Genomic DNA, 13,204 nt, shown 5'->3' on the forward strand with positions numbered 1-13,204 from the left:
GGGGGGGGGGGTTCACTTTTAGTACCCAAAAAGGGCAAAAATGGTGAATTTCTAGAAGGAAATACTAGTGTTGGCAAGGCAGTGAAGGAATAGTTTTAGGGCTGCTTCGGTTTTGTGGAAATGAAATGTCAAATCAGATCCATCTTTAACTCTGCCATTGTCATGGCACTCAGTACGCTTCTAGTTTTCTGTCAACTGTGCACAAGTATCAGCACATAATGTGGCTTTCACTTTTTGCAGTGTAAAGTTGGCCACAGATGGTTAAGTAGATGTAAGAGAGATAAGACCAATCACAATTCAATATGCAAATGAATGTAAGAAAGAATGCCAATATGCAAATATTCATCACTGTCAACACAATGAAAAACACTGGCTCACCGCTGGTTGTTCCAATTTATTGACATCGTTTCAACCTCTTTCTGGTGCTGTCAGTGTTTTTTGGTTTTTAGGGTTTTTTTTGTCATTTTCTGTGAACATTAATTTGTGGCTGTACACCAGCATTTTTTCTAGATGTGGTAGATATTTTTAGGTTTCTACATTTCCAATATTAACATTCTTTCACTATGTCAGTGGGAGATTTTCAGAATTTAATTAAAAATTTCATTTAGTATTTATACTTTTTTTTAAGCACACTTAAGGCTGGCATTACCTACAGGCATAATTTTGTAGAGTCTTGATGAATAAATCACTGTAGATTAAAAAAAAATGTTAATGACATTTGATTATGTTTTAAAATTAATGAAATGTTATGGAATGTGATAATAAAATGAGAAACTAAATCAGAGGTATACTCAAGTCTATTTCTAAACACACCATTTTTATGCAGTTACATTAAAGTAGAAACACGTACAAACCTATGTATGTTAGGAAGATCTGTCTTACTATCTTAACCCTGCATTTTAATTGTGTGTTTGTATAACCTCATCACTAGTACAGAGCATTCCAAGTCTTCGCACCAATCAGCGTTGACTCAAGTAGTGGTTCTTGAATTTAAATACCAAATTACCCCATTACCCGTCATTTACCCACTCTTGCCGAGTACGATCTGAATCAGCAGTTCACACTGTGCTAATTGTAATTATAGGCTTCACTCAATTTATTCAAATTGCAAAGGAGGCTTATTGACATTGGGTCTGTACTCTGCTTAATCTAAGGCTTTACATTGAACATTGTTGCTAAACTGTCTGTTTTTTACTGTATTTGTCTGAATGACTCAATGCTGAACTAACAGCAGGAAACAATAGTGAAAAAAGAAACTGTTAGAGTAATATTAAAGAAACGGACAGGAATTATGCAAAATCATGAACTAGTTTTGTTTTTATAAGATAAAATAATCATGAACAATGAAAATCATGTATTTTTCATAAAGCTACATTTATGTACATTTAGGGCTGGGCGATATAGCTAAAAAATGTATCAACGATATAATGTTTCATATCGTTCGGTATCGATAATTATTGACATTTTTAATAACCTTTTTTTTTTAAAAAGAGCAATAGAAATTTTTTTTTTTATTTAACCACTGTATTTTTAAATTAACCCAATTTATTGAGACAAACAACAAATATTTTTGTTTTAACAATCATACACACAATAAAAATTAAACAAATATCTAATTGCTACTATTTTATATGCAGATTATCTAGGTCTTAAAGGGGTCATATGATGCGATTTAAATTTTTCCTTTCTTTTCCTGATCCTGGTAAAGTAGACAACAATGCCGGCTGTTCTGACTCACAGAGTGTAAGTAAGTTTTTTATATTTAAAGAATTTGCCACTGACACAAGGAAATAAGTATATAAAAAACGTGCATTAAGTCTACATTAACTCATATAAATCAAATATAATTTCGTAAATTGCATAAACAGTTATGAACAAAACGTCAATGTATTTATACATTGCTTAATCCAAAGAGCCGAAGCACCATTCACGCAGATTGCATTTAAAAACATATGAGATGCAGTGAAAGATGCAATGAAAAGGAATAAACCTCCACAAATTCGCGACATGTTTTCTAAAAGTTTAAACTGTTTTAACTTTGCATGGCTACATCTCTTGTGTGAGACGTGAGAGCAGCATTCATATTTGCCCATGTAAAAAATGCGCTGAATATGCATTCTGTGTGAATGGCCTGGTTTCGGTTTTAACCCATTCAAGATCTTCTCCGCATTGAGCTTCTATATTTCTCTAAAATTTTGAATGAATAACGCAGCAACTGCGCGTCTTGTGGGCTAGACTTATAAAACATTAAAATGCAACAACGTCACTTACATCATTATCACATCTCGCATCTCGTGCGCCACTGATGATGCTCCCTGATGCACACCTAACATTCAAATGCAAATGTTTATTTTAAATTCGACTAATATTCATTCTTTATTCACATCGTGCGCTATATCGAACATTTTTTATATCATTATCGAAGAAGGTGTACCGTTGATAAATATCGATACCGTTTTATCGTCCAGGCCTATGTACATTTTTGTAAATGTAAAGATAGTTGGGTCTCCAAATTAGATACCTGTGCAATGGAAAGCACTTGTGAAGAACATTGTTCCGTTTTCCAGTTTATATAATTGCTTGCTAATAACTGAGGCTGAACAGATTGTTATACTGTATAAGCAAAAAAAATTCTAATATTTTTGTGTATAATGGCCTATAACCCTCAGATACAGTTGTAGCAGTGGTCTTTTGTTTTAAGAAAAGTTTTTGTTCTTATTTAAGTAAGTGTCAGCAGGAGACAAGCTACTTGAGAATTAGGGGACAAAAGGTCAGCACATCGCTTTACCTGTGAGAGTAACATGGATGACCCAAAGTCAGGACTCTCAAGAGCAGCTGCAGCTGAACTTTGGACCTTAACAAAGCTACAAGCCATGTGCAAATTTTTCTGCTTCTGATTTTCTCTTTGGCTATTCCCTCAGGACCAGGGACAATTGTAACATTTTTTGCATTTTCCTTCATAACTCACAGACTACCATATATCTGCCTGCCATCTTTTGGTGTAAGAAACATTAATAAGTGTCCAAAACATTATTATTCTTAGATGAAGAAAGAAATCAGTGCGTTATCATCCTCCATAACAGTGTGACACCTCAGAGGAACAATATTACTGTTTAAATATATTAATTGATATCATTAAATAGTTTTCACATTTATTTGGTGCCAATTCCTTTACCTTTTAAGAATTATTCATGTTTAACCCTTTTGACTTTATTGTCTTTATCTTTGGGGTTCTAGACTGAGAGAGAATAGTCATTTCGGAATAATCAACTTACAAGTTCTTGCTACCTAGTTAAAACCCTGTAGGCAGATAACATTGAAACTCTAATAATCAATTCTATCATAAAGTAGGCGTGTACCTTTCAAAAAAATTGCTGTTATCCAGAATAATAATAATTCAGTCAAATAGTAAAATAGATTTGACCACAGCAGACATGCACACTAAAAAAGAAAAAAGAAAAAGTAATATAAAACAAAAATACAGTAAAGCAAAGTAGAAAATATACAACTAAACAAATGAAACAAATTATTGATTTTTTTTTTCACCAAGGTTGCATTTATCAAAAATATAATAGTAACAGTAAAATTGTGAAATATTATTACCAGAACTGTTTTCTATTTTAATGTATTTAAAATGTTTATTTATTTCTTCTGTAATGGCAAAGCTGACTTTTCATTACTCAGGTATTCAGTGTCTCGTGATCCTTCAAAAATCATACTAATATGCTTATCTGGTGCTCAAGAAACATTTATTATTATTTTTATCAATACTGAAAATTTGTGGATTTTTTTTCCAAATCTTTTGTAGCAATGTAAATATCTTTACTGTCACTTTTGAAAAATAAGTAAGTATTAAAAACCATACTTACCCCCAGAAAAGTAGTGTATGCTTTACACCTTTTAATCATCTTTTTTGCAGTTTACTACAATGGTGTGACCAAATGATTTTTTAAAAATACTGTATTCCATGTAGCCTCTCTGCATGTATAAATGAGAAGTTCGACTAAAATAGTTTTTGATGGATGGATTTATAGCATGCCACACTGCAGCAGGTGTCACTGCTTGATGTGTCATGTCAACTCATCGTCCTATTTTCAGGATTAACATGGGCCAAGGAATAGACATCAAGAACCTCAGCTCCAGATCAGTTCTCACAGTGAAGAACATGACACAGGATCGCTATGGCAACTACACCTGTGTCGCCGTCAACAGGTTGGGAACAGCCAACGCCAGTGTTCCTCTGATTCGTAAGTAACAATCATTACTCTCCCCTGGCTAACTCTGTTGTGCTGGTAGTTGCTTTTTCTTATACAGTGTTACAGTGCTCATACCGGTAATCTTCATTCTGCATTCACACACAGCATCATACCAGTAATTTACTGATAATGTCACAACTTCCCTTACTGGTAAATTTCCGGAACGAATTTACCGGTATTTTTGAAAAGCTCCTGTTCACACATGATCTCTTAACGGTAGTTTACCTGTAATTTACCAGTAAAGACTTTATGTGTGAAATGGCATATTGTTTTGGAGCCTTAAGTTTTCTGTGAAGCATTTTCAAAGAGCACTTAAAATGAGATGCAATTCCTTTGAGCAGTCTGTTTGAAATGCTTAGTGTTTTTCTGATTCATTGGTCGCTTAGTCAATGATAAAAGTAAGTGGGCTAACAAGATAAATAAATAAAAATAAAACAACAACAAAAAAAAAATAGTGATAGTCTTAAAAGTGGCAGATGGAAAAGTTGAGTCCCCTGCTTTTAAATGAAGCGTATCAAAGGCCCAGCTGAGATTAAACATTCCAGTATCTTTCACGTTCTACTGAAGACTGACAGTCTGTGATGCGAGAAACCCAGAATAGACCAGAAAGCTTCATCTTCTCCTCCCACCAGAGTTACTTCGTACCTCTTATTTTCCTCATCGCTAATGAAAAGGAAACCTACCCTACTGTGCTCCTAATGAGAAATGGCAAGCAATTGCTAAACAACACACACATCTCCACATCTGTAGAGATTGCAAATGCAAGAGCTGGTCATCGTTGCCTGGGACTAAATGGCTGTTATAATATTGGTCAATAAGTATTGATGAAGCAAAGGTGGATTCAAGGACACATTAATGTTTAATGGAGGACCTCAACCTCAGAAACAAGGTGTGGCGTACTAATCAAAGTGCAGTGTTTGATTTTCTCCTCAGCATGAAGAAACCTATCAAATTGCTCTATTTTTAGCCCGGCGTATGATTTCCGCCCTCATATTTTATACCTTGTATTGATTGAAAGTGTTTCTTAGATTATTCCCACACATTTGTTTTGTTGTCTCCTTGTTCCAGACATACAGTATCCCCAGCTGAACACTGTAGTCGCAGAATTAACTACTTTCCCCCATGGAACCAACTGGACCATTTATTGTATTGTATGTCTGCCAACATCAAGGTGATTGAGTGCTTTTAGCGTCTACAAAGGGTATTTAGCATAGTGAAATGCTCTTTAATGGCATGAGCTTCCATTAAAGGTCTTCTGCGACAAGGTGAAAGTAAAGGGGGTAAAGGCCATCATTCCATTCCGCTAAAAAGTTTACTGTAGGTAGTTTTGGACAAAAGGGGGAGTTTACCCAAAACCAAAAATTTGGCCATCATTTATTCACCTACATGTCGTTACAAACCTGTATGCATTTCTTTATTCTATGGAACACAAGAAGATATTTTGAAAAAGGAGAACGTGTCCAACTCCAGTGTTGGATCCATTGTTGTTTTGGACCCCACCTTTATGTACAAAAACATCTAAACCATGCTTTAAAATATCTTCTTTTGTGTTCTCCTGATGAAACATGATTGTAACGATATGAGGATGAGTAAATATTGACAGATACTTCCATTTTTGGTAAACTATGGCCAAAATTAACTCTCAAAACAGGCATTTTCAGTGTCATTATCTACACTGGCCCAGTATTAGCACTAAAAGAGAGCTGGCCTACGAGTCTAAACCCCATTAGGCCCTCATTGGCCTGAATATAGCATTCCTCATTTTTTTATGCTTCACATAAAGTGCATGTTTGAATGAAATCTTAACAGCTAATTTTAGAATGTTAACTGACATTATGCTTAAGAGGTTAAATTTTCATTAAGAAAAAGTGCACTTTCATGAAACGTTGGCATTGGTATGCACTATGCTAATGACGTTACGGTCAGATACACTCAGAGATTGAACCACATGTTTAAAAGTGCATTATTTAAGCCTTACCAACTGCTGAATGATCCCAATATAGCTAATGGCCTTGTTTGCAATAGTCAGAGACAGATTCTCTTCTGTAGATATAAAAAATGCATGTCAAAGCAACACACTCAGTCAGTCTTTGTTTTCCCCAACGTCTCAATGGGAATTCATTAGTGTGAAAGATATTAACTCTCAAGGATGAGTTTAGCACTACTAGTAATTGACTATAATGAAAATAATCTCACATAATGCTGATTTTTAGTGCATACAGCTTGGGCAAATCATTGCGTAAATTGATAAACCACCACAAATTTCTTAGCATCATACAATGCCGTCACAATATTGTAGTTATACTGTATTTAATTTGATATTTTTTCTTCAGTGAGCACACATTCCCAAACGTGACAAACTTGCGGTTTTGGGAGGTAACAAATGTCTGGCAGTTAGTGTGTCTCTTTTGTTTAATTTCTAAAACCTTCTTGACCATTGTCTGTGAACACCAGTTCACTGAACAGGCTCTTTTTGAAGACGAAAATCTGCAGGCATTGGGCAAAGGTGATGAATTTAACAAATGGATGTTTTTTTTAAGTCTTTTTAATGTTGTATTGAGAAAAATGGGTGATACGTTGCACATGTGGTACGAGAGTGACTTGACATTTACGTGGCTCTTTCTCCATTACTTACTGTCATCACATTTGATTAGACTTTTGGCCCTTTTTGCACCTGGCATTAAAGTGTATTTTCGGTGATCGAATCACAAAAAATGAATTTTTTTTTCATTCTGTTTTACACTGTGGTTTTAGGATCTGGTCGCCCAATTTAATGAACAATATCCCATGAATTGTTCCACTGCACTACATTTAAAATCTCTAATTTCTCTCCTAAAATCCTCACTCTCGTCTCTCTCCCAGTCTGTTTTCGCGTGGGCGCTTTAAAACTTTATTTCTTCACTTCTAATCCCTATTAGCATCCTTTAATGTGGGAATGTTTCAAAAGCAGCCAAACGCAATAGACCAAATGGCTTTTTTTAATCTGCGAGCATTTTGAATTATCCGTGTTTTACAAATTCGGTGAACAATGAAAAATTTTTGGTCAGCTCAATCTCTGATGTAACCGCCAAGTGTAAAGGGGGCCAGTATGTCCTTTACTTTTCATTTATGAGGGTTGAATTTGCTGTTAGCTTTGCTTTGTTTTCAGATCATTGATCTGAAAAGTGTACATGTGAGGATTTTCATGTTATGCATATTGCTAAATGCAGCATATTTTTATAGAAACAGTGAAATATAAATGTATTAACACTGCGTAGCTTTCTCTTTTTATGTCTTGAATAACATAAACAAGTTTGTATGTGTGAGGTAAATGTGTCCTGCACGTTGTAGCAAGGTACATTGCAAACCTGCTATTTTCCGTACCTGGTGTGTTTTCCTGTCTTGAGCTTTTCTGTAACTCTTTCTTCTACATTTTGCTGTCCCGACTGTAAGGCGCAACGCTGAGGAGCAAAGATTTTGCTGTCCTTAATTGGCAGATTTTGTCTGCTCTGTAATCCAAGCTATCTTTCCCCCCTCATTTTTGCTCATAGCACAGTGTAGGCTTTGCCGAATAATCTCCTCCAACCTGTCATTGGAGTATGACTAAAACAGACTGGAAACACTCATAGCCCGAGGAAGCTTTCAGCCTCCCTTGATAAAGCCTCCACATCTTCTGCAGGCACCAGCTAATGGAAGCCTTGTTCATTTGCCATGCCTATCAATCACAACCTCAGTGTCATCTTTTCATATCTCGCCATTTCTTCTTGTCCTGGTTTTCCTTCACCGCTCTTACTGAGTTGTGCCAGATGTTGTTGTTGTGGTTACCATACTGTGACCCTGTCTGATTCATGGGGTAGAGGCATAAAAGAAGGGATGAAATGGAAGGTGAACTAGAACGGAAGATACAATGTCAATTTATTCTCATGAATATCGTTTTTCTCCAACCTGGGAAACTCATGCATTCATCTTGCCATTCAGCCAGCCCTCCTGATCCTATTCTTATTTCCCCATCAATCATATATCAGGTTGCCTTCCCCCCGAGCACCTCTACTTGCACTGTAAAGGACTGCCAAATACAGACTGTGCACAATTTATGCTGATATATTTAAGTACTGTGTTAATTGCCCATGGATTGTGAATCCTATTGGCTGGTATATGCACTATGATTTTCCAGTTCTTCCGAACACAATTCAAACTTCTAGATAAAATAAAGTAGTCTTGCATAGCCAATCTTTTGACTATATTGTTAAGTCTGGTCTACATTGCAACTATTCTGGAGAACCGCCCATATAGATGTATGGCTGGCATTTAAAGTTTCTTTCAGGGTTCATCATTGTTCTTGTCTTCGTAATAGCTAAAAAATAAAAAAGCTAAAATTGGATGTAAATAATGTGATCGGTCAGGCCAAATAACCAATGATTATTTCACAGACATAACTAGAAAGTAAGCAGAATATAGAGTTATACTCATGGATATCAAGTTTACTTGCTTCTGAGTGCCTCAAACAAAACTCTGGAATATCTTTAAAATTTGATGCCAGTGACTTTGCAAACTTTGGCAAATCCGGTGATTTGATCTTATTGAAAAGCGCTTATTGTACCAGCCATGTAAACTCGACTTTGTGCCCCAAGTCCCAAAAAGCTGCATAAAACCAGCCAATCAGATTAAAGCTTGCCAGACTGAGAAAGTGCTTTCCAGTTTTTTCTGCTTATGCATCAGACAGTTGGTGAACAAAGAGGTCTGTGGACGTGCCGTCTGAGGCTGAGATTGCAAATGCTATTACATTAGCTCATTTTGTTGCTGTTCTTTTAATGTGCATACTATATGAGAGATTGATGTTATACTGCATTTTCTTGTTGAGGTTGCATTTTGTTGTCTTCATTTGCAGTGATTTTGAAGCTCTAATCAAATTCAGTCCAGCGCTGAAAAGGACAGCCGAACAGATGGACTGACATTTATCTTTCTCATTGACTTTTATCTTGTATTACAACAGTCATCATTTTGATGTCTTAAAGGGTGCCGCCTCACCGTTTGTACGCTGAATGTGCGGCGAGCAGGTCCTTGAAAAATAAGGTGTTTGTGGTGCAGAGAGTCTGTTTTGGCTATAAAACACCTCCTGTCCTATCATTAACGGAGACGGCGGTTAAAACCACCTGGAGAAATAGGCAATCCTTGCGATGTGTCTAACCATGCATGGAAGATAGAAGGTTTAGCCATTCAAGGATGCAGCCAAAGTTTTTCTTCATCAGTACTGTGCATTGTGCTTCTGAAGATTACAGAAAATTAGCCCCTTGAAATAATTCATTTTGACCTTCAAGTTTTAAAATCCATCGTTAAGGGGTTGGCGTCAAATAAATGAATTCAAGCACAGCTCATAGTCTCGTTTTTAATTCTCATTCTCACAGTCTCAGAGTGGTCTAACAATGCACAGCAGATAGCACTCCACTCGTATTTCTGCAATTTACGTTTCTGTGAATTGTATAGAAGCTGGATGTTCCTTTCTTTGTAAAGAGAAAAGGGAAAAAATTAGATGTTATTATAGAATGAAATGCAATTCCTCCCACCATGATGATGTTTTTTTTCCTTGCAAGCGAGAACAGAGGTCATCCAGTGTACACATCAATCTGCTTTTATGTGGATGCAATGCATTGCTCTATACAGTACCTGAATATTACACGACATGCAATACTGTAATATAAGGACTAAGAGCTCCACATGGAAAGAAATTTTACAAATCACATTGCGGTGTTCATCTGATATTAACCAAGGGAGAAGAAATCTTAGAGCTGCATGAAGACCATCAAAAACTAAGACTATGATGAGTAACTTGATCTTTGTTTTAGAAGAACCCTAGTTTTAGCAGAATTTAGATTCTCAACTAAAATTGCAATGTAGGACAAATTTGCTAAGATTGAGAAACATAAATATTAATAATTAAAAACTCTGAAAGGAAGCCAAGGATTTGTACCCATATGCTAAAGTATCATAAAGATTTATGAATTTTAAGGAAGCAATGAATTTCTTGATGTGATTTATTTATTTATTTTTGCCAGAACATATTGGCCTTTCTCCAGTTATAGGTTGTATCGTTTTTGTTTTTATTTTGAACCAGGAGTTGATTTTTATTAAAAACTAGTAGATTTTTGCAGAGCTTTTCTTAGCCTTGTATGAAGGTCACAATTAAACCATCTTGAAACATCTTTTTGACACCTTTTATGTGTACAGTTTATGTGTAGAGTCAATTTACTCCAGACTCAGACACAGAATTTAAATCTTAAACCATGAAAAATGAAATGTTCAGCATAAATAGAACTATGATAATCTAACCAAAATGTGAGGTAATCATAAACTATTTAAATATAGTGTAAGATTGATTTATATGAATTTTCACAAAATTAAAGTTAGTGTACTTGTTTACTGTACCAAGGAGGCACCAGTATCAGTGAAGTGCATGCTTCAGGTATGCTTAAATTATGCATAAAATAACTGTAATTGTGTGTATGTAGGAAACATAAAATGCTAGCTATGAAATTAACCTTAGCAAGACAACCATTTTATAGCAAAAATATCCATCCATCCATCCTTTCATCCATTTTCTTGTCTAAATAGCAAAAATATTTAAAATGCAATTCCAATACAGAATAAATTCTGATTTGAAATGGGGAGGAAATAACATTTATGGATGGGGGAAAATAAAATTACGGAATTTTCCTGTTATATATGTATATACACTGTTGGACATTGTTAATTAACAAAGTAGACAAAAAGTGAAAGTTTGTTCCACAGGGCCAAAAGTACCCATAGTTGAACAAACAAACCAAGGATATATGTATTTATGTACATCTATGAATAAATATAAGGATTCTATTACTATTATTATTATTATTTTTAAATCTTTACAAAATCTTTCAATAAAACTTTTGCTTTTGCCTCCTTTGCTAAATTTGCTTTTACACCCTTTCTATGATTTACAGTGAAATGCCAGTTTATTCCCAAAGCATGCAGTGCTGTCAGTGGTGATGATTGCTCCAGGTTGCATGCCGGTGCGCTTAACATGAACGGCAGCTGGAAGTGGTAACACACATCGCCTGTGTTTTGGCTTCACGCACTGTCTCAAGCCTGCCCCTGAACCTGCAAACAGTAATGATGTGAACTGTCTCTAGGCGCTGTGATTTCAACTCCAGGGCTCTCAATTTAGCAAAGGACTTACCAGAGAGAAGCCTCTGTTGAGCTCATTACACCCCTTAATCACAAAGTCACTGTAATGTTGATTTGAACAATAAGAGAGAAAACACAGATCCTGACATATTTTTTCTTATTCAGTTCATCTCTACTGTCACAACAGATTTTGGAATGGAAGGATAATTCTTTTGACAAATGTCCAGATGGTTTGATTGTGGCCTGAGTTCTTTTTTCCTCTTTTAAAAAAACAAAACAAATGACCAACATCTGTCATTGTCAGACTCTGTTCCATGTTTCGTGTGTGTCCTGCTCCCCATGTGCCTTCCCATGCCCTTATTTGGTTTGTTTCCTGTTCCTCCCCTGATTAATTAAGTTGATTTCTTCCCAGGTGTTTCCCTTGATGTGTCATGGCTCCCAGGTGTGTCTCGTCATCCCCTCCTCCTGTGTGTGTGTATATAAAGTGTTCCCAGTCCCTAGTTCTCTGTCCGATGTTGAAGGTCTTCGTGTGAACGTCTTCCTGTGTTCGTCTCCCTTGGTTCCTTCCTACGAATAAAGTCTTGTGTAAAGTATTCTCCAGCGTCTCCTCGTCCCTCGTGTGTGTGCACCCGTGACAGTCATAGTAATATGTTGTTCATGTGATTTTATTGATAAAGGTTCATTATATTTGATGAAGCTGAGCTGAAGTACATCAAACTACAAAAAAAAAAGGTTGTTTTCAGTATTTGAATGTAAAAATATTATTAAAATATTGTAAAAAAAAAAATCAAAATATTGAACAAAGTGGATTTTTTTTTAAATAGCACAAAGACCTTTTTAAATAAAACATTTCACAAAAGGATGTTTGCTTGTTTTTAAATTGTAAATAATAGATAGACTGTTCAAAATTAAGATAGAGTAGGACACTTTCTGGTGGCATAAAGGGATACTTCTTCCAAAAATGAAACTTTTGTCATCATTTATTCATTGTTCCAAAACTTTTATGCAATTATTTTCTCTGTATAACACAACAAAATTGATTTTGAAGAACATTGTCCAAATAACATTGGACCCCAATGACTTTTATATGCACAAAAAATAATAGAGAGAGAGAGAGATATCTTCTTTTTGTTCCAAATAATGAAAATGCTGTCTTTTACTCACCTTCATGTCATTCCAAACCTGTATAGCGTTTTCTTTGCGACATAAAAGGAGATACATTTTGAGGAATGTGATTTTTATTTTCTTTATCCATACATTGTCAATTGGTCGGTGGTAGCCAAAACCAACATTCGGTAATGTTGGTTATGTAGCGAATCAGCTCAAAGGGGAAATATGAATAATTAATTATAACTAGTTATAATTAATTATAAATATTTAGATCCGCTGTAAGTATTTACTTGACCTCTCAGTGTCAACTGTCTGTCAATTCTAAGAACGTTAATTAGAGGCCTGTTCTGCCTTTCTGAGGTGTTAGATGCATTTCGGGGGAAGGGTCCATAGACCCTCATATGGCTTGTTAACTGAGGGGTGTTACAGAGTATTTGTTAAATATAACAAAAAAAAAATGTTTGTCTGATTGGTCCAGACGCTACAGTTACCAACATTCTTCAACATATCTTCTTTTGTACTGTAAAGAAGAAAAAAAGTAATACAGGTTTGGAACAACATGAGGGTGATTAAATGATGACAGAATTTTCATTTTTGAGTGAACTGTCCCATTAAGGTGCAGTCATGCTAGAGTGTGTTCATTCACTTCCATTCAAAGTCATGTGAACGTGGGAGACTGGAAACATGGACACATGCAGAGA

General features: G+C 35.5%; 1 protein-coding gene across 3 annotated transcripts in view; it reads left to right on the forward strand.

The window, feature by feature from the left end:
• The window catches only part of LOC107726517 (neuronal growth regulator 1-like), a 122,564-nt gene that overhangs the window by 64,991 nt on the left and 44,369 nt on the right, over positions 1–13,204 (forward strand). For all 3 annotated transcript variants that reach the window (XM_016536129.1, XM_016536130.1, XM_016536131.1), the window contains exon 6: positions 4,099–4,247. In XM_016536129.1, the coding sequence (XP_016391615.1) occupies positions 4,099–4,247 (149 nt within the window). The remainder of the gene's footprint in view (positions 1–4,098; positions 4,248–13,204) is intronic.

The sequence above is a fragment of the Sinocyclocheilus rhinocerous genome, unplaced genomic scaffold (assembly GCF_001515625.1).
Source record: "Sinocyclocheilus rhinocerous isolate Xijiao unplaced genomic scaffold, SAMN03320098_v1.1 scaffold2833, whole genome shotgun sequence".
In the NCBI taxonomy this organism is placed as follows: Eukaryota; Metazoa; Chordata; class Actinopteri; order Cypriniformes; family Cyprinidae; genus Sinocyclocheilus; species Sinocyclocheilus rhinocerous.